At 41.8% G+C, this 19,828-nt stretch overlaps 1 protein-coding gene across 4 annotated transcripts in view; it reads left to right on the top strand.

Annotated features, from left to right (window-relative positions):
• The window catches only part of DMRT1 (doublesex and mab-3 related transcription factor 1), a 110,245-nt gene that overhangs the window by 89,300 nt on the left and 1,117 nt on the right, over nucleotides 1-19,828 (top strand). For 3 of the 4 annotated variants that reach the window (XM_038769836.1, XM_038769837.1, XM_038769838.1), the window contains 3 exons: nucleotides 3,686-3,739; nucleotides 19,680-19,736; nucleotides 19,825-19,828. The exon at nucleotides 19,825-19,828 is cut by the window's right edge. In XM_038769836.1, the coding sequence (XP_038625764.1) occupies nucleotides 3,686-3,739; nucleotides 19,680-19,736; nucleotides 19,825-19,828 (115 nt within the window). The remainder of the gene's footprint in view (nucleotides 1-3,685; nucleotides 3,740-19,679; nucleotides 19,737-19,824) is intronic. The other variant, XM_038769839.1, reaches the window with a different exon arrangement.

The raw sequence follows: 19,828 nt of genomic DNA on the forward strand, positions 1-19,828 counted from the left end.
CTTGATCTCTTAAATTTCAGCTCCCGTGCCCCACTACACCCCAGCTTGCACTCTTCATTCTTCTCAAGCTAACCTATTCTCTATGCCTCATTCCCACCGCCAACCACTTGCTCACAGCCTTCCCCATGCTTGAAACTCCCTTTCCTTTCATATCTGACAGACCGCAGCTCTCCCCATCTTCAAAGCAGCGTGACTTAATGGATAGATCATGGGCCTGGGAGTCATAAGGACCTGGGTTCTAATCCCGGCTCCACCACTTGTCTGCTGTGTGACTTTGGGCAAGTCACTTCACTTCTCTGGGCCTCAGTTACCTCATCTGTAAAATGGGGATTAAGAGTGTGAGCCCCATGTGGGACGGGGCTGTGTCCAATCTGATTACTTTGTATCTACCCAGGTGTTTAGAACAGTGCTTGGCACATAGTAAGCGCTTAACAAATACCATAATTATTATTATTCAAAGCCCTCCCGAAATCATCTCTCCAGTAGGATTTAGGTACATTTCTTACATACCCTATTATGTACATATCCCCTTTCCCTTCTTCCTATCTGTAAACTGAGTGTTTGTCTCATACACTAGATTGAAAGCTCCAAGGAGGACAGTGATTGTGTCTACTAACTCTATTGTACTGTCCAAAGTGCTTTGTACAATGCTTGTCACACAGTAGGCACCCAAGAAATACTAGGGATTGATTGACTGATAGAAGAAAGACTTATCCAGCACTTATCAATCCTATTTCCAAATGGGGAAATCTTGGCCCGTGTAATTGTGTCCATATCCTTAGACTTTACTGCCTTCCTTGAAGTAAGATTTCCTTGACCTAGTCTTGGGCCTTTCCCTTCCTAAGCAAGGTATTAGAAAAAGCTTGCTATATGCCTGTATTATCTAAGCTCATATGCAGTAGCAAGTAGGTCCTACTGGGAGCAAGGAAGCCTGAGTTTGGTGACACACTCTGTGTCTTTGAGCAAAGCACCTTAACCTCTTTCTTCCTGATCCATTAGAAGCGAATTGCGGGGTGGGTTAGAAAATAATAATAATAATAATAATAATAATAATAATAATAATAATAATTGTGGTCTTACCACAATTTCTGCCTCTACAACATTCTTGAAAAGTTCTTACAAATAATACCTGGTCTTCACTCTTCCAGTACATACAATTCAGATCTTTATGCAGAGGGCTGCCTTGAGAAATAAAAAAATATGCCGTCAGTATGTTCTTAGCCAAGGAGAAGGGGAGAGTGTTGATGACTGCCCTTGGGCTTCTATTCCATGCCAGCAGCAAGGTTAAGTATAGCAGCTGGTGACTGTGAATCAGGAGGCAACACGGACAACAGGGAGAGAAAAAAGGGGCCACTCTCGTGGCTCCTTAGTCAAATAAGGTTCGAGGTCACCGACCCATCCTGACCTGGATGAAGTTAAGTTCTGCCTTTTTGTCTCATTTCCAGGGTGATGTAAAGAAGGATCATGGGTCCTGATTCTTTGCTGCTGCAGTTTTTACCACTATTTTTTCAGAAGGCAAATCTGCAAACTCTAGTGTGCATCCCTCTAAGGTTCAGATTTTGATTCCTTTCCAAACTCCCCAGGCGAGGTGTTTACACCCACTGCCTTCACTCCCTCTCCTCCAATTCTCTCCTTGATCCCCTGCAATCTGGCTTCTGCCCCTCCACTCCATGGAAACTGTTCTCTTTAAGGTTGCCACTGATCTCCTTTTTGCCTAATCCAATGGTCTTTACTCCATCCTAATCCTCCTCGATCTCTCAGCTGCCTTTGACACTGTGGACCACCCACTTCTCCTGAAAACATTATGTAACTTTGGCTTCACTGACACTGTCCTCTCCTGGTTCTCCTCCTCCTCTCTCTATCTCTCTGCTGGCTACTTCTCAGCCTCTTTGGCAGAGTAGGAGGAACTGGAGGCAGCAGGTACATTTCATTATATATCTAACCTCTCAAACTAGGTACATTTAAACGGTGAAATTAGCCTAGGGCCAGTCTATAAAGTATATTAGCTGGAACCTGAAAAAATAAGGCAAACTAATAATTTAATAAATAAAAATCTGTACTGGTGCTGAATTCCAGGCTATTGATACTCACTGCCATCAAGTGAATCACGATCATGACATTGGTAATGATAGAAGGTTTGGTGAAAAATATCTGAGTTGATAGACTTTTTGGAACCTGTTTAAAGGGCGATTAAGCACTTTGATTTTGTAGCATTGCAGTTTCTACCAACTGTAAAATGTAACAACTTCCCCAGGCCTAAATTCAGTCAGTAAGAATATTAATAAGCATTACTAGAGCCAGATTAACGTGAGGCCCCCTAATGGCCCATAGCCCCTACCAGAAGTCTTCCACAAGCATAACCAGAACAAGCACATTTTCCCCCACAGTCACTGCCTTCCCGCTACAGAACTCCATCCCCTCCCTGCAGCCCAGCCCCATCAGCCTACATGTGCCTGTTGCCAGAAGTGCCTGGCATGGGATTGGCAGATAATAATTAGTATTATTATTATCATCATCATTATTATGGTATTTGTTAAATGCTTACTACATGCCAGGCACTGTTCTAAGCTCTGGGGTAGATACAAGATAATTGGATTGGACACGGTCCCTGTCCCACACAGGGCTCCCAATCTTAATCCCCATTTTACAGATGAGGAAACGGAGGCATGGAGAAGTGAAGTGACTTGCCCAAGGTCACATAGCGGAGGCATAATTAGCACCCATGACCTTCTGACTCCCAGGCCTGTGCTCTATCAGACCAGGCTGCACTACTCTCAGCCAATGTTTGATCAGGAGGATGTGGAGCTGGGCACAGCCCCCAGGTGGGGAGATATGAGAAGCGGTGTGGCTCGGTGGAAAGAGCCCAGGCTTGGGAGCCAGAGGTCACGGGTTCTAATCCCAGCTCCACCACTTGTCAGCTGTGTGACTTTGGGCAAGTCACTTCACTTCTCTGGGCCTCAGTTACCCATCTGTAAAATGAGGATTAAGACTGTGAGCCCCACGTGGGACAATCTGATCACCTTGTATCTACCCCAGCACTTAGATCAGTGTTTTGCACATAGTAAGCACTTAACAAATACCATCATTATCATTATTATTATTATGTGGAGGGAGAGGCAGGGAGGGGAGGGGTAGGAAGGGTATTGAGGTGAGGACACAGGGAAATGTGGAAGGTGGTGGGAAGAGAAGGTTTTTAGTGTCTTCTTGGCATTTTGTTTTTAATGGTATCTTGCTGTTTGCTCAGAACTCACAAATAGTTCTGGGAATTATTTAGTCCACACAAATTTGTGCTTTTGAATTGAGCTAATATTTTTTCGAATTTAGCAGATTACTTAGGCGTGAAAGAACTAAGGTCATCATTATTAGGCTATTTGATTGCTCTTTGACCTGATCATGTGTACTGTCAATACTGCAATAAGTGATGGACTTTCTTCTTGTTTTCAAATTGCAGAGGGAATTACAGTCTTTCTAGAAATAAACCAAGTAGGATGTCATTCCATACAGAACCAAGGAAAGAAAAATTTAGGTCATATTCAGAACTCAGGCATCTATAGAATCAGTGTACATTTGGGTATTAGCATTTGGTGTGAAATTAATCAGATTGTGATATAGCTTCCCCTGTGTTTATCAGAAACTCAAAACATTCTTCTTGTTTTTCATTTCACAAAATGGTTTCATCATGAAGATCCAGGTTCAAGTGGAATCGAACAGATCCAAAGACAGTCTCCAGGCACATCAGGCCAGTATCATTTTAGTCTTGTTCTTCCCTGTATTTTGTCAGTGATAAAGTTAAAATACAATGGTAGTTCACAATGCACGTGGCTCAGTGGGAAGAGCCTGGGCTTGGGAGCCAGAGGTCATGGGTTCGAATCCCGGCTCCGCCACTTGTCAGCTGTGTGACCTTGGGCAGGTCACTTAACTTCTCTGAGCCTCAGTTCCCTCATCTGTAAAATGGGGATTAAGACTGTGAGCCCCGCGTGGGACAACCGGATCACCTTGTCTCCCCCCCAGCGCTTAGAACAGTGCTTTGCACATAGTAAGCGCTTAACAAATGCCATTATCATTATTATTATTATTATTAATGCACGGCACACACACATATATATACATACACACCTATATACCTATATATACATATCTCTATATACACACACGTATATACTAACAGCTCCAATCCCTTGGGCTGGTGCTTTCATTGAATTTTCACAGGACTTGTGTAGTTGACAGTTGGCTACCCTTCATTGCTTTAATAACAGGCCCTTCAAAACCTTTGCCTAAAGGCATATGCTCTGTTGACATTGTGTCTAGTTCAAATTATGACATCTTTCAACTCAAAGTTCCTGTGGATTTTGTTTGGAAAAAAGAGCAGCGAATTCACCCACCACAAAAATTCATTCCCCTTTGGGGCAGAAAAATCCATAGCTGCTCTCCCCCAGAAACCCACTTTTCAGTTGTGTGTTGAGGGGAAACCGAAAAATGACTTCTTTGGACTACTACCTTAGCAGGTGGTATGTAGACTCTGTGGGTCTTCTTCTATTTATGGATGTGTGGCATTTCTTCCACATGAATCTGAGAAACAGAATGTGCTAGATACAGTGCTGTTTGTTTCATGCATGGCACGTTATCAATAGAAATCCACTTTGTAGGATTACACCATAAAATAGGCATGCAAGAAGAGAATTTCTATTGAACCCACAGGTTCTATTAATTACAGCAGAACTGGCAAAATTTTAGTGGTGCAATGATTGTGACCTCTACCGTGCTTAAGGTAAGAACCAGTGGAACAATTTCACTCTCTCCAAGACTCTCTACTGTCTTTTTAACTAGAAGGGTAGAGAAGCAGTGTGTCCTAGGGGAAAGTGTACAGACCTGGGAGTAGGGGACCTGGGTTTGAATCCACTTGTCTAATATGTAACCCTGGTCAAGTCACTTAACTTCTCTGTGCCTCAGTTTCTTCATCTGTAAAATGGGTATTCAATACCTGCTCTTCCTTCTTACCTAGACGGTGAGCTCGTGGGACAAGGACAGTGTCCAAACTGATTATCTTGTATCTAGTACATACAGTGGGACAGTACAATATAACAGAGTTGGTAGACCCATTCTCTGCCTACAACGAACTTACAATCTAGAGGGGGATACAGACATTAATATAAATTTAAAAATTATGGGTATTGCTTCATTGATTGGCAGATTGAATGGCTCCATACTTCATGCTTTGAGGTGAAGGGGGTAAGGAGTTTTAAGCTATTTCAATCAGTGGTACTTATAGAGCTATTACGATATGCAGAACACTATGCTATACCCTTGGGAAGGTACAGTACAACAGGGTTGGTAGACATATTCTCTGCCCACAGTGAGTTTACAGTCTAAAGGGGGAGACAGACATTAAAATAAATTGCAGATATGTACTTGTAGAGAAGCAGCGTGGCTCGGTGGAAAGAGCACAGGCTTGGGAGTCAGAGGTCATGGGTTCTAATCCTGGCTCCGCCACTTGTCAGCAGTGTGACTTTGGGCAAGTCACTTAACTTCTCTTAGCTTCAGTTACCTCATCTGTAAAATGGGGATTAAGACTGTGATCCCCACAATGGACAACCTGATCCCCTTGTATCCCCCCCAGCGCTTAGAACAGTGCTTCGCACATAGTAAGCGCTTAACAAATGCCATTATTATTATTATTATTATTATATATATTCTGTGGGGTGAATATCGAATGCTTAAGGGGTACAGATCCAAGAACATAGGTGTCTCAGAAGAGAGAGAGGGAGTAGGGGAAATGAGGGCTTAGGGAAAGCCTTAGACAAGATGAAATTTTTGTAAAGCTCTGAAGGTGGGAAGAGTGGTGGTCTGTCATATATGAAGGGGGAGGGAGTTCCAGGCCAGAGGGAGGACTTGGACAAGGGGTCAGAGGTGAGATAGATGAAATCAAGGTACATTGAGTAGGTTGGTGTTAGAGGAGTGAAATGTGCAGGCTGGGTTGTAGTCCATAATCAGCGAGGTAAGGTAAGGGGGAGAGCTGATTGAGTGCCTTGAAGCCGATGGTAAGGAGTTTCTGTTTGATGGCAAGATGGATTTTTTTAAAAAAGAACACTCAACATTTCTGCTTTAATGTGTAATTAAATACTGTTTGCAACTTGGAACCTTAAAAGCAAACCCACATATTTTCCGGGTAATTATTTTCTTCATATGAGCTTCTCTGCTATGATGCAGACTTGATCATCTAATCTGAACTACCCAATCCAGTAGCAGTGGCAATGTGGTATTCAGGGAGTAAAAAATGACTTGGGCTATTTTGGACAGGCATGCCCAGAGATGCCAGAACTTTCCTATCTGGACAACCCGGTCTCTGTTCAGATTAAATCATATTTAGTTCCTTCTCCTCGAGGAGCAATGCACAGACAGTTCCATAGTCTTGATTTTTCTCTGTAGTCTCAGTAACTAAGAAACAGATTGGTGCTTTTAAAAATGTCATCTTAGGTCAAGGTAATCTTATGTCTTAAATGTCTTCTAACATCTATTAAAAATACTGTTTTCCATTTAAAAAAATAAATACCCATAGCAAAGAATGAAATATTCATTTTTCTCCTGGTTTGGTGTGATCAAAAAATGTTTATGCAATAACTATGTATTTTTAAATTTTCAACAAATTATATTCCATCTTCTTTTAATTAGGACTAAGGCATTAAGACAGTATTTTTTTACTTTGTTTCCATTAAAAGTAGGCTGTTACTGAAAATAATTGTAAACCCAGAGATGTGCTAAGGTTGCATTTTGAATGGGAAATTCCCACAAAATGTCATGTTCTTTAGAGATGTTTTAAATTAGACATGAAATGCTCAGACACGTGGGTTAAATATAGGAGACTCGGGTCATTTAGGGGTAGATGAAGCGTAGCCTGCTGTAAATCTGATCTTCTCTTTTTGGAATAGTCTTTGCATTTGGATCTTTTAAAGCTTTTTTTCTTTATTTGAATTAGTGTCCACCGGGTTCAGTCGTAAGTTACACAGGCGATTCTTCTCTATGCTTATTGTCAGTAATGGGCCTGGAATTTGATATTCTGTTTCTGAAGACATGCATGCACCAAGTGTTTTACGTTGTGCTCCCCGTCTATGAATGAGGAAACTTGGGGCACTTATTTGAAGCCAAGGTGATCAATCAATCAACCAAGGGTATTTATTGAGCACTTACTTTGTGCAGAGCACTGAATTTGAAGCCAAGATAAGTAAGTTTCATGTCCAGGACCTCCTAGAAAGCTGGGGGGGGGGGGGGGGGGCTAACCACAATAATAATAATAATAATAATAGCATTTATTAAGCTCTTACTATGTGCAAAGCACTGTTCTAAGCACTGGGGAGGTTACAAGGTGATCAGGGTGTCCCACGGTGGGCTCACAGTCTTAATCCCCATTTTACAGTTGAGGGAACTAAGGCCCAGAGAAGTTAAGTGACTTGCCCAAAGTCACACAGCTGACAAGTGGCGGAGCCGGAATTTGAACCCATGACCTCTGATTCCAAAGCCCGTGCTCTTTCCACTGAACCACGCTACTTCTCAATCCACACCCCGATTCACATCCAATCTCCATGTCTTTTACTTATACCCATTAAGCATTTTTATGCACTCCCATCAGGTAGGCGAGTGAACCAGAACCCCCACCAGGTGTAATCATCCATTTTTCAAACAAAAAAATTCCCATACCTGCAGTTGAGTAGCCACGTATCATAGCTGCAGTGTAAGTTCTATCGTGCAGAAATTCACTTATGCAATTATTCTAACTAAAACTACAGTTTCTGCCATTTTCTCAACATCTTGCATTTTTTCCAGGTGTGTTACATTGGCCCTTTTGAGGTGATAGTGTATATATGTGTGGTAAGAGGAAATAATTACTAGCATTATATTGTCCATGCCAACAACTAACCTTTTGAGAGCATTTGACAGAGTCATTGTGATTACTGACCCTAGTCTTCCGGAGAGTGGGTGTAGCTAAAGTCCTCCTTACACATTGTAAGTGCCCTAACTGTGTCAAAAGACGTTAAATGACAGGCTCAGATTTCTGTTTGGAGTGAATCTTACTTTCAGTCTTCCACTGTGTGGTGAAGAATGAATGAAACAAAAACACACTGTAGACAGAAAATTCAAATTGGCATAGAATGAGCCGGAGAGACCAGTAGGAAGTGCTTTAGAGGAGTTAAGTAGGAAAGTTAAGTAGGACGTGCTTCTAGGAAGTAGTTATTTCAGCAGCTAAGTGTAATTTCAACTCAGTCCCTGACTTCAGACCTGTATGTACCTCAGGGAGTCATTCATTCATTCAATTGTATTTATACAGCACTTACTGTGTGCAAAGCACTGTACTAAGTGCTTGGGAGAGTACACTATGACAATAAATATAACAATAAACACAGTCAACAGGTGTGATCAGTTTTCATTATTCCAGACCCCAAGTAATATGCCACTAGCAGGAATTCTCTTATACACTGCATGTTTGACACGAGTCAAGATGGGGAGTACTAAATCAGTGAACCTAGTGCTAGAAAAATCATCTTCCTGAGAAATGAGAAGAGGATCTACAAAGAACCTCACCTCTTCCTTTTCCTTTCTAGAATTCCAGAGTGCAAGGAAAAAGACAAGACAAATAACTATCCCTTTCTTCCAACTTACAGAAGTACAGGGGCTAATAAGAGAAAGAAAGGGGCTAAGTGAAAATGTGTCTCTGACTGAGAAGCTAGAATGTATCCGAATGTATCCATGGGTGATGCTTAGATGCAAATAACCCCGTACAAATAGTGCACCATGGTTTGTTGGTGTTCCTACACAATATACTTGGTGGCTTTCATAAGACCCTTTGATAGACCCCGTTTCTCTCTCTAGTTCTCAGGTAGCTAATATTGCCACTTTTGAACACTTTTGTGTCTAAAGGCACCTAGAAATTTGCTGGTATTTAGTGAATACTATTTTTGTCTGTGCCCAAGTTACCCTTTGGTTGTAAATTTGGAAATCTTAGAAGTGTTGCCCTTCACTACCGTGGTCCAAAACAGTTAGATTTCTCCAAGTGTCTCACCTGGCAGTCTAATTTACTTTCATAGAGTAGCTTATGCATTTCTCGATATGTTGATTTACACTTATTTATCTATTCATCCTGTTATAATACTCCTGCCAACCATTGTAGAGTTATTCGTTCTCCTGCTTCCAATTCTGTAAATAATTTGTCTGCCTCACCCCCCTCTCATCCCTTTAGATTGTTAAACTTCTTGAGGTCAGGGACAGTGTCTTTTTGCCTCTATTGTACTCTCCTAAGCACATAGTACAGTGTTCTGTACTCAGTAGACAGTAAGTAACACCAATGGATTGTTTGAGGGAACTGGGCTCAGTAACAGTGGGAGTCACTCCCTGCCCAAATATCAAAAGATTGAAGAATTGAGTTGCCTGTCGATCTCCCATCAAGCTTTTTTTTTTTACCTCTCAAGAGAAGACACACCTGTGCACGATTTAGTAGGGGGAATGCCCATATAAACACACTCTCTCCTTGCAGTAGAGATTTGGAAAAGTAGTTGTCGTTGAACAGAAAATTAAGATTGAGATCTGAGGTTTGTCTGGTTCTTCATAATAGTTAATGGTGGTAAGGTTTCTCCACAATTTACCTCTGTCTCTAGTGCATAGAGTGAATAGCTGGCTGCTTAAAAAAGCTGTGTTCCAACTTTAAAAATTGACTGAGTTGTATGTTCAAGAAAGGCAAAACCCCTCCCCCTGTCACCAGCTCCTTTTAATTGCAGGTAGAAAAACACATTTAATTGTTTCAAAGATTATTTTTAAGTGAATTTATGGTCAGGGAGTGATTAATAAAAGGATATTATTCCCAGCTCCTGGTTTCTAATTACATCACTTACAGCCCAGCCTTCCTATTAACTAGACTACAGGCATGAACTGGAAAAGAATGAGATAATCCATGATAGATCAGGTTGAATAAAGATCTCCATTCATATCTTTACCTTTTATCCCTTGTTCTGAATGCCAAGAATTAATGCTGTTTGAAAGTACACACTGAACCTGCCAAACTGTGGGCATCCAAGATAATCCTAATTACTTTAAATGTTAGTGAGAGGGCCAGGAGTTCGATAGTGGAAAAGAGTCCTATTGTGAAACAGTAGGTACACACTAAATGGTATTGATTGGGCACAATTTTATTTCCAAACACTATGAACAGTATAAGGAGGAGGAGCTGAATGTTTTTAAAAAAATTTATCCGGCTTTTATTGCCGCAAATTCTTGAAAACCAGACGTGCTGATCTATTTATTTTTCTCCCTTTCTAAATAACAAGTGGGTGAAAGTGTTTTAAACAATTGAAGTATGTCACTCAAGTTTACATTTTAAAAATGACTTCTTATAAAGAGTTTAATAGCTTTTAAAATGGAGGAGGAGAAAATGTACTTTTCAAGCATGAATATCCTTCTGTTTTCTCACTTGACTGGAAGGGTATTATTCTTTCCAGTCCATTGACTTTCAGTGGATCACTCAAGTTAAAAGTCAATGCTCTTTACAATGTCAGAAGACAGCACTAATCCAAAGCATTTTTGCAGAATGTTACATTTCCAGAAAACAACTCTAATATTCACATGGAGTTAGGCACTTGGGTTTATTTTTTTCCTTACAGCATTAATGAAGGTGACTGGAAGCTTTTTTTAATGAAAAAATGATCATTGTGAGTCTGTGCTCTATATGATTAAGTTATTTGAAAGAAAACAGATACTAGATATGCTGGTTCAAATGGGGGTCAGTCTCAATGGTTTTCACCCACCTTTCATTGTACCTTTATTAAGAGATCAGATGGAGTGTTTGGCTTATCCCTTGCCCATTTTTCAGTCTTGTGGCTACATACCGCTCTCAGACTCCAGAACTACCTTGCTCCTCTTTTAAGCAATTAGAATCTTTCCTCAGTTGTAGGATTATACTGCTGGCTTTTGGGAGTGGAGGGAAGGCATTAACAAAATAAATTGTAGCAAAGCACTAAAACCAAAAGAGATTAATTGAATCCCAGGGAATAATATTCAAGTCTTTGGGGCCATACTCTACCCTGTTTAAATGTTTACACCAAGCCTCCAAAATAAGTGAGAAGGTCTAGGAGAATTTTACCCTTGAACTTTCCAATTGTTTCACATAAAATGGACTTCCTGTTGCAGTTATCAAAAGGAATAATGTTATGGTGTAGATGCTAAAAATAAGAGAAATCCTTATCTTGTGGGATTTTTATTTTTAGAATACTAATCTCGAGTGTGCTGAGTACGATAATGATGATGGCTGCCCCATAATTACTAAAATCACACCTCCTCTAAGAGGCCTTCCCTGAGTAGCCCCTCATTTCTTCTATTCACCCTCTGTGAATTTTTGTGTCACCCGTGCACTTGTATCTGTACCTCTTAAGCTCTTGATATTCACCCCAGTCTCACAGCACTTATAAACATATAATAATAATAATAGCATTCATTAAGCACCTACTGTGTGCCAAGCACTGTACTGAGCACTGGGGTGGATACAAGCAAATCGTGTTGGACACAGTCCCTGTCCCGCATGGGGCTCACAGTCCTAATCCCCATTTTACAGATGAGGTAATTGAGGCATAGCAGACAAGTGGCAGAGCTGGGACTAGAACCCAGGTCCCTATACCCTGCACAGTGCTCTGCACACAGTAAGTGCTCAATAAATACGATTGAATGAATGAATGAATACTCTGTCATTTCCTCTATATGTAATTCATTTCAATGTCTGTCTCCTCTAGACTGTGAGATCCTTGAGGACAGGGAATGTGTCTATCAATTTAGCTGTATTGTTCTCTCCCAACTGCCTAGTACAGTGCTCTTCACACAGTAAGCGCTCAATAGATATCATTGATTGGTTGTCATGATCCTTGCCCCTTAAGAAGCTTACAGCCTAGCTGGGGAGACAGATCCTATTATACCTCTCCTATCTGTAATCTATTTTAGAGTATAAAGATGTGTAAATAAGTGCTATGGGTGGTGGTGAGTACTTCAGTACCTAGGTGACACAGACATGCTAAATAAGTTGTTGGGGGATATAACCTGGGGAAACTAGAAAGCAGTCAGGGAAGGCTTCCTGGAGGAGATGTGATTTCAGAAGTACTTTAAGACAAGGAGAACAGTAATCTGTTGCATCAATCAATTGTTCATATTAATTGAGCTCTTACTGTGTGCAGAGTACTGTACGAAGTGCTTGGGAGAGTACAGTATAACAAAGTGGGTAGACATGCTCCTTGCCCACAAAGAATTTATGGTCTAGAGGGGGAGAAATGTGAAATGTTGGCTGTGAAGAGGAAAGGAATTCCAGATAGGAAGGAAAGCATGAACAAGAGTTAGTAGCAGGAGAGATGGGAATGAAACACAGTGAGGTTAGTTTGAAAGGAAAGAAGAGTACAAGCTGAGGTGTAATGGGAGAACAGAATTGAGACAAGTGAGAGATCTGATTGAATGCCTTAAAGCCAATCACCATGCTTCTGAATTTAGGAAGGTGTTCAGGTTTTAAAAAGTCCTGTGCTTTAGTCATAGCCCAGAGTTAGTGAAATATCATGGAGCATTTTTAATGGTATCTGTTAAGCACTTTCTATGTGCCAGCACTGTCCTTAGTGCTGGGGTAGATACAAACTAATCAAGTTGGACAGAGTCCGTCCCTCATGGGCTCACAGTCTTAATCCTCATTTTGCGGATGAGGAAAATGAGGTACAGAAAAGTTAAATGACTTGGCCAAGATCACACAGAAGACAAGTGGTAGAGCCGGGATTAGAACCCAGGTCCTTCTGACTTCCAGGCCCATGCTCTATCCACTAGGTCATACTGCTTCACAAAGCTTTGAAATCAATCAGTCAATCAATCTGTAATATCTATTGAGCACTAACTCTTTGCAGAACAACTCCATTGTACTCTCCCAAGCACTTAGTACAGTACATTTGGTAGACATGATCCTAGGAGATGGATTGAGGCCAGATGGAACCTGATTTTGCCAATTCATCAGGATCCCAACAACTCTGTCTTCTTTCCTGGGCTTGGTCTTTTCCCTCAATCCTTCCAACAAAAAGTTGGCTTAGTATTTTTCAGTTGTGATAGAACATAGGAGAAGCAGTGTGGGATAGTAGAAAGAGCACTGGCCTTGGATTCATAGGACCTGGCTTCTAATCCCAGCTCCGCCACTGGTCTGCTGTATGATCTTGAGCAAGTCACTTAAATTCTCTTTTCCTCACTTCCCTCATCTGCAAAGTGGGGATTCAATACCTGTTCTCTGTTCTCCTCAGATTGTGAGCCCTATATGGGACCCAATTATCTTGTACCTACCCCAACACTTAGTAAAGTGCCTTGCATATAGTAAAACATTTAACAAATACCATTATTATTATTTTTATCATTGTTACTATTATTATTACAGGAGTAGGGTGATTTATGAGTGGTGCAGCGTCCAGGGAAAATTGGCTGCTGCAAGGCAGCAAGCCAGGATGAAAGGGCCAGGACAGGCTGGTGAGAGAGCAGTTTAAGGTTAAATGCCACTCTCCAATCCATTCTACTCTCTTTCCTTCCCTAAACCAAGCTTGGGAAGCATTTCTTCTGGGATCCAATTGGACCACCCATCAGCTCTGCTGTTTAGTCCAGGAAAGGAGTAAGAGTTGGACTCTCTGAAGCTTAGAATCCAGGTCATTTGCCTATTGACTTGCTATTGGCTACTATTACCAGCCCTGTGGCCAGATTTAATTTGGAATCCACTTCTCCAGGTACACAAGATTTTGCAGCAGTCCATTGGGCTTTCAGTTGCCTACTAGGTAAAAGAAGGAAGTGGAAGAATCTGAATGTCAAAAAAACATTCCAACTGTTAAGACTAAAAGTAGGGGTGTGTGTGTGTATGTATGTGTATGTGTGTATATATATACATATATATATATAATCACTGTTTGCAAAATGCTGGTCACTAATGAATTCATCATGGCCAGCCCGATTGTATTAGCACAAACTGGTTCAGGGTGAGATCTTGTGTGCATGGACTTGGTGTATTTTTTGACCCATATCTGCCCAGGACAAACTTAACTGCTGAGTCAACATTAACAAGATTGGCCTGTCTGAAAAGGACTAGTTTCTGAAGGCACACAGTAAGGGCTCAATAAGTAAGATTGAATGAATGAACCACTGGTCCCAGTCTGAACGCCTCTATAAGAAACTTGATTGACAATATTTCAATTTTTTCCAGCCTCCAGAGTCTAGGAAGGGTGATACGCTGATGACACCCAGATCTACATCTCTGCCCCTGCTCTCTCCCCCTCCCTCCAGGCTCGCATTTCCTCCTGCCTTCAGGACATCTCCATCTGGATGTCTGCCCGCCACCTAAAGCTCATGTCGAAGACTGAGCTCCTTGTCTTCCCTCCCAAACCTTGTCCTCTCCCTGACTTTCCCATCTCTGTTGACGGCACTACCATCCTTCCCGTCTCACAAGCCCGCAACCTTGGTGTCATCCTCGACTCCGCTCTCTCATTCACCCCTCACATCCAAGCCGTGACCAAAACCTGCCGGTCTCAGCTCCGCAACATTGCCAAGATCCGCCCTTTCCTCTCCATCCAAACCGCTACCCTGCTCATTCAAGCTCTCATCCTATCCCGTCTGGACTACTGCACCAGCCTTCTCTCTGATCTCCCATCCTCGTGTCTCTCTCCACTTCAATCCATACTTCATGCTGCTGCCCGGATTATCTTTGTCCAGAAACGCTCTGGGCATATTACTCCCCTCCTCAAAAACCTCCAATGGCTACCAATCAATCTGTGCATCAGGCAGAAACTCCTCACCCTTGGCTTCAAGGCTGTCCATCACCTCGCCCCCTCCTACCTCACCTCCCTTCTCTCCTTCTACTGCCCAGCCCGCACCCTCCGCTCCTCCACCGCTAATCTCCTCACCGTACCTCGTTCTCGCCTGTCCCGCCATCGACCCCCGGCCCACGTCATCCCCCGGGCCTGGAATGCCCTCCCTCTGCCCCTCCGCCAAGCTAGCTCTCTTCCTCCCTTCAAGGCCCTGCTGAGAGCTCACCTCCTCCAGGAGGCCTTCCCAGACTGAGCCCCTTCCTTCCTCTCCCCCTCGTCCCCCTCTCCATCCCCCCATCTTACCTCCTTCCCTTCCCCACAACACCTGTATATATGTATATATGGTTGCACATATTTATTACTCTATTTATTTATTTATTTATTTTACTTGTACATTTCTATCCTATTTATTTTATTTTGTTGGTATGTTTGGTTTTGTTCTCTGTCTCCCCCTTTTAGACTGTGAGCCCACTGTTGGGTAGGGACTGTCTCTATGTGTTGCCAATTTGTACTTCCCAAGCGCTTAGTACAGTGCTCTGCACATAGTAAGCGCTCAATAAATACGATTGATTGATTGATTGATTGATAGGATAGTGAAGTGAAAATCAAGCTTATGTACCCATGGGGTGAGCAGCTGGGAAGCAGGCTGATTCCTGGGGCCTAGCAGGGAAAAAAAGCACTGCCTACTTAAATTCAATCAATTGCTTTTCAGTACTTTCATACTAAAATGTGACCGCAGGTAATAGCGACTAACAAGATGGTTCTTCAGGACCATTTACAGAATGTGGATTCTCAAAATAATATTTTAGGCTGACAGTAGGTTCCCCAGATTATTAGCTCCCCTCTAGATTGTAAACTCCTCCACTATAATTGTAAATTAAGCAGGGATCGTGTCTTCCAACTTCATTGGGTTGTATTGTCCCAAGTGCTTAGTACATACAGTGCTGTGTGCGCAGTTTAAGTGCTCAATACCATTGATTTTTCCATATCATTATGTCCCTTTTTTTTCCACACGTGGCTATAAGTAGAAGCTTGCAGCCATTCATTATTTTTTTAAAATATGTATCACTTTTCATTTTCATTATTTTCATGAACTTCAAGCCAAATGGCTGTCTCCCCATCTAGACTGTAAGCTCATTATGGGCAGGGAACATGTCTGCTAGTTCTGCTATATCGTGCTCTCCCAAGTGCTTAGTACAGTGCTCTGCACATAGTAAGTGCTCAGTAAATACGATTGGTTGATTTATTGATTGAAATATCCACCTCAAAAAAATTATTCAGACATTCATTAGTATATATTGAGCAGAACTTACTAGGCACTAGGTAGAGTACAATAAAAGTAAAAGACACGGTCCCTCCAGTGGAGGAGCATACAATCTAATGGAAACTGGCGGAGAGAAATGGCTTACCATATAGTGGGAACATATGGGAGAGTAAAGATCCAACTTTTAACAGCAAGAACATAGAAAAATAAGTCAATAGAATACATAACTTGATGCATGCCTAAATGTGAAGGGTGGCTGTTGGAATGACTTGACTAAGGGAGTGGAAATTAATTGGGAATGCCTCCTGTGAGTGTAAACCAAGGAATTCACAGTTGCCTAAATTTGTCAGCCATCATGAAAAAGATACCAAATGGGAGGTTTTTCAAGCATCCAGATCAGGCATTGGTAAACAGCAGTCCAATGTATCATGGGCGACAGACTACCTAAGCACAATGAACTGTTTAAAGTAGAGCTTTTCACATTATAGCTCGTTCTTTTCTTTTGTGCTTGTACCAAATGCATCCAAGCTTCTTTAATAAATACATAACATGTAAACAGTGTTCCCTTCTAAATGGTCTCACCACTCCTTTATTAAATTGTAAACTTCAAAACATAATAAGTATTGATGGTTAACATGTCAGGACCCTGTACGGCTTCTGCTATGATTTAGTTGTCTACAAATGACTCTAACACTCAGCTACCAATGCATTTTGCTAATTACATCATAGATTTCCCTATTGATGAACACAAGCTGAATTAACACAGGAGCACTAATGTACCCTTTCACCATTATTGTTGTACAAGAAGCCGTGGCAGATGCTGGCAGTTAGTTACACAAACATTAGTATTAACGATTGGCCATTTGGAATTGGTGACAAACTACTGCTCAGTGGAATTCTGAGGCTGAAACCAATCAGGAAGTTAATGAGGAGAGAAATTACCACTGCAGCTTCCCCTTAATTACATTCACGCTAGGCAGGAAGGGAGTTCTGGGGGTGGATCTGAACTGATCTAAGGTTAAGAAGGTCAGAGACCCTTTTGCTGGATTTTTGTATCTACTTTGGTTGGTAATGTTGCAAATATTTTTCAGTGCACCATTCCCTTTGTGTGTTTAATATTTAATTTTTTGTCTCCTAGGTCTCCTTTTATCATTTTTAGTTTTTTAATCTTAGATAACCATAATTTAATCCTCTCATTTATTTCATCTTTTTCAATTGGATTATCTCTCATTTAACTTGATAAAAGAGTTCAGTAGACTGACTCTAGCTAGATGAGTGTATGTCTTTGCCAAAAGAATTTTACCCAATTCCTTTATAATGTGTGCTTTTTGGTACGTGTTTAGGATCGACCACTACTAGGGAATTAAGGAAAGTTCTTCTACCAACAAACATCTGTCTGGTTAAAATGTGATGCCGTGTTGGTAGAGATAGTTGTGTGTGAGTGGGCACGTGCTCTAGCATGAATTTTCCCTAATGCGGGATTTGTCAGTAATGTAATAATGGTAATGATTTTTATTAAGCACTTACTATGTGCTAAGGACTGGAGTGTCTTCAAGGTCATCAGATCAGGGCCAGGACCCTTTCTACATGGGGCTCACGATCTTGCCTTATCCCAGTATCCCCCTCCTCATCCCCCCCCGCCTTACCTCCTTCCCCTCCCCACAGCACCTGTATATATGTATATATGTTTGTACGTATTTATTACTCTATTTTATTTGCACGTATTTATTTATTTATTTTATTTTGTTAATATGTTTTGTTTTGTTCTCTGTCTCCCCCTTCTAGACTGTGAGCCCACTGTTGGGTAGGGACCGTCTCTATATGTTGCCAACTTGTACTTCCCAAGCGCTTAGTACAGTGCTCTGCACACAGTAAGCGCTCAATAAATACGATTGAATGAATGAATGTGGAAATTGTGATGCCCCCAATGCCAGCTTGCTTTTCTACCTCTGCCTCATCCAATTGCACTTTAAATATAGTTCACTGTACAGTACTATATAGTTCAGCCCAACTTTAAGAACACGCAGGGGAGCACATAATGACCTTATAGCCAGCTAGACTGTTGTCGTAGACAACAGCTTCCTGATTCCTCCATGGAGCACTTCATGCCGTCTTACACCCAGTGCCACATCAATCAATCAAGGGTATTTATTGAACACCTACTGTGTACAGAGTACTGTACTAAGCACTTGGAAAGTATAATACACTAGAGTTGGTAGACACGATCCCTGTCCACAAGGAGCTTACATTCCACAGGGGAAGGAAGACATTAAAATAAGCTACAGATAGGGTAAATAATAGAGTATAAGGATATATACATAAATGCTGTGGAGCTGGGGTGAATATCAAGCACTTAAGGGGTAAGCAGCTAAGTGCATAGGCATTACAGAGGGGATGGTGGGTAGGGGAAATGAGGGCTTAGTCGGCAGAGGCCTCTTGGAGATGTAATTCTAATAAGGCTTTGAAGGTAGGGAGAGTGGTGGTCTGTCGTACATGGAGCGGGGAGGACAGGATCAAGGTACAGTGAGTAAGTTAGCATTTGAAGACCAAAGTGTGCAGACGGTTGTAGTAGGAAATAAAGTGAGGTAAGGTAGGTGGGGGCAAGCTGAGTGCTTTAAAGCTGATGGTAAGGAATTTCCATTCGATGTGGAGGTGGATGGACACCTACTGGAAGTTCTTGAGGAATGGGGAGATGGAGTGAATTTTTTTTTAGAAAAATGATCCGGGCAGTAGAGTGAAGTGTGGACTGGAGTGGGGAGGCAGGAGGCAGGGAGGTGAAGAAGGCTGATGCAGTAATCAAGGCGGGATAGAGTAAGTGCTTGGATCAGCATAGTAGCAGTGTGGATGGAAAATAAAGGGCAGATTTTAGCAATATTGTGAACGTAGAGCCAACAGGATCTGGTGACAGATTGAATATGTGGGTTGAATGAAAGAGATGGGTCGAGGATTATGCCAAGATTACGAGCTAGTGAGACAGGGAGGATAGTTTTGTGGTTTACAATGATGTGCAAGAGGAAGGAGAGGGTTTGGATGGAAAGATGAGAATGTGAAGGGAGGGGTTGTCATTCATATTTGAAGATGATGGTGAAGAACTTTCCTATAGGTCCAAGTGTGATTGAGAAGGCTAATGTGAGACAAGGAGTCCCAACAGCACCATGTACCCACAAACATATTCCTTGTTGGGCTGAGGTATACTAACTGTTTCCATTGAGGCTATTGCCTTTCCTTAGCAGCCCTTGCTGCTCATTGTCTCTAGGAGGTAGAGTGGCACATGGGCACAGTAGGAGTGGTTGGTGATGGAAACAGAGGAACTGGCAATAACGGCAGGGAAGAACAGCCCAAGACTGAGAGGTGATGGGGCAAGGAATGGGTTGAGTCGCAAGGAGAGGGCTTGGGAGTAGGGTGGGAAACAGGCAGAATTTTGAAAGAATCGTGATCACCTCTTGAACAGAGGACATTAAGTAGAGGTGTGCTTCGTGGCCCGTGGGGAACTCTCTGGGACCTAGCAGACAAAACTGTCGTGAGCTTGTTGGTGTTCTAAATGAGGTTATTTAAAATGTGTGCTTTACCATATTTGCCTACAGGGATATTGGGAAGTTCGATGAGAGTCAGTCAAATGCTTGGAGATTCACAGATGAAAGGTGCTATATTTGTTTGTGTCTGTACTAATTTCTTATATATTATGGTCCGAGTATCATGCTGAAATTTTTTTCCCTTCATTCTTTCTAGTATT

This window comes from Tachyglossus aculeatus, chromosome X4 (assembly GCF_015852505.1).
Source record: "Tachyglossus aculeatus isolate mTacAcu1 chromosome X4, mTacAcu1.pri, whole genome shotgun sequence".
NCBI classification, from domain to species: domain Eukaryota; kingdom Metazoa; phylum Chordata; class Mammalia; order Monotremata; family Tachyglossidae; genus Tachyglossus; species Tachyglossus aculeatus.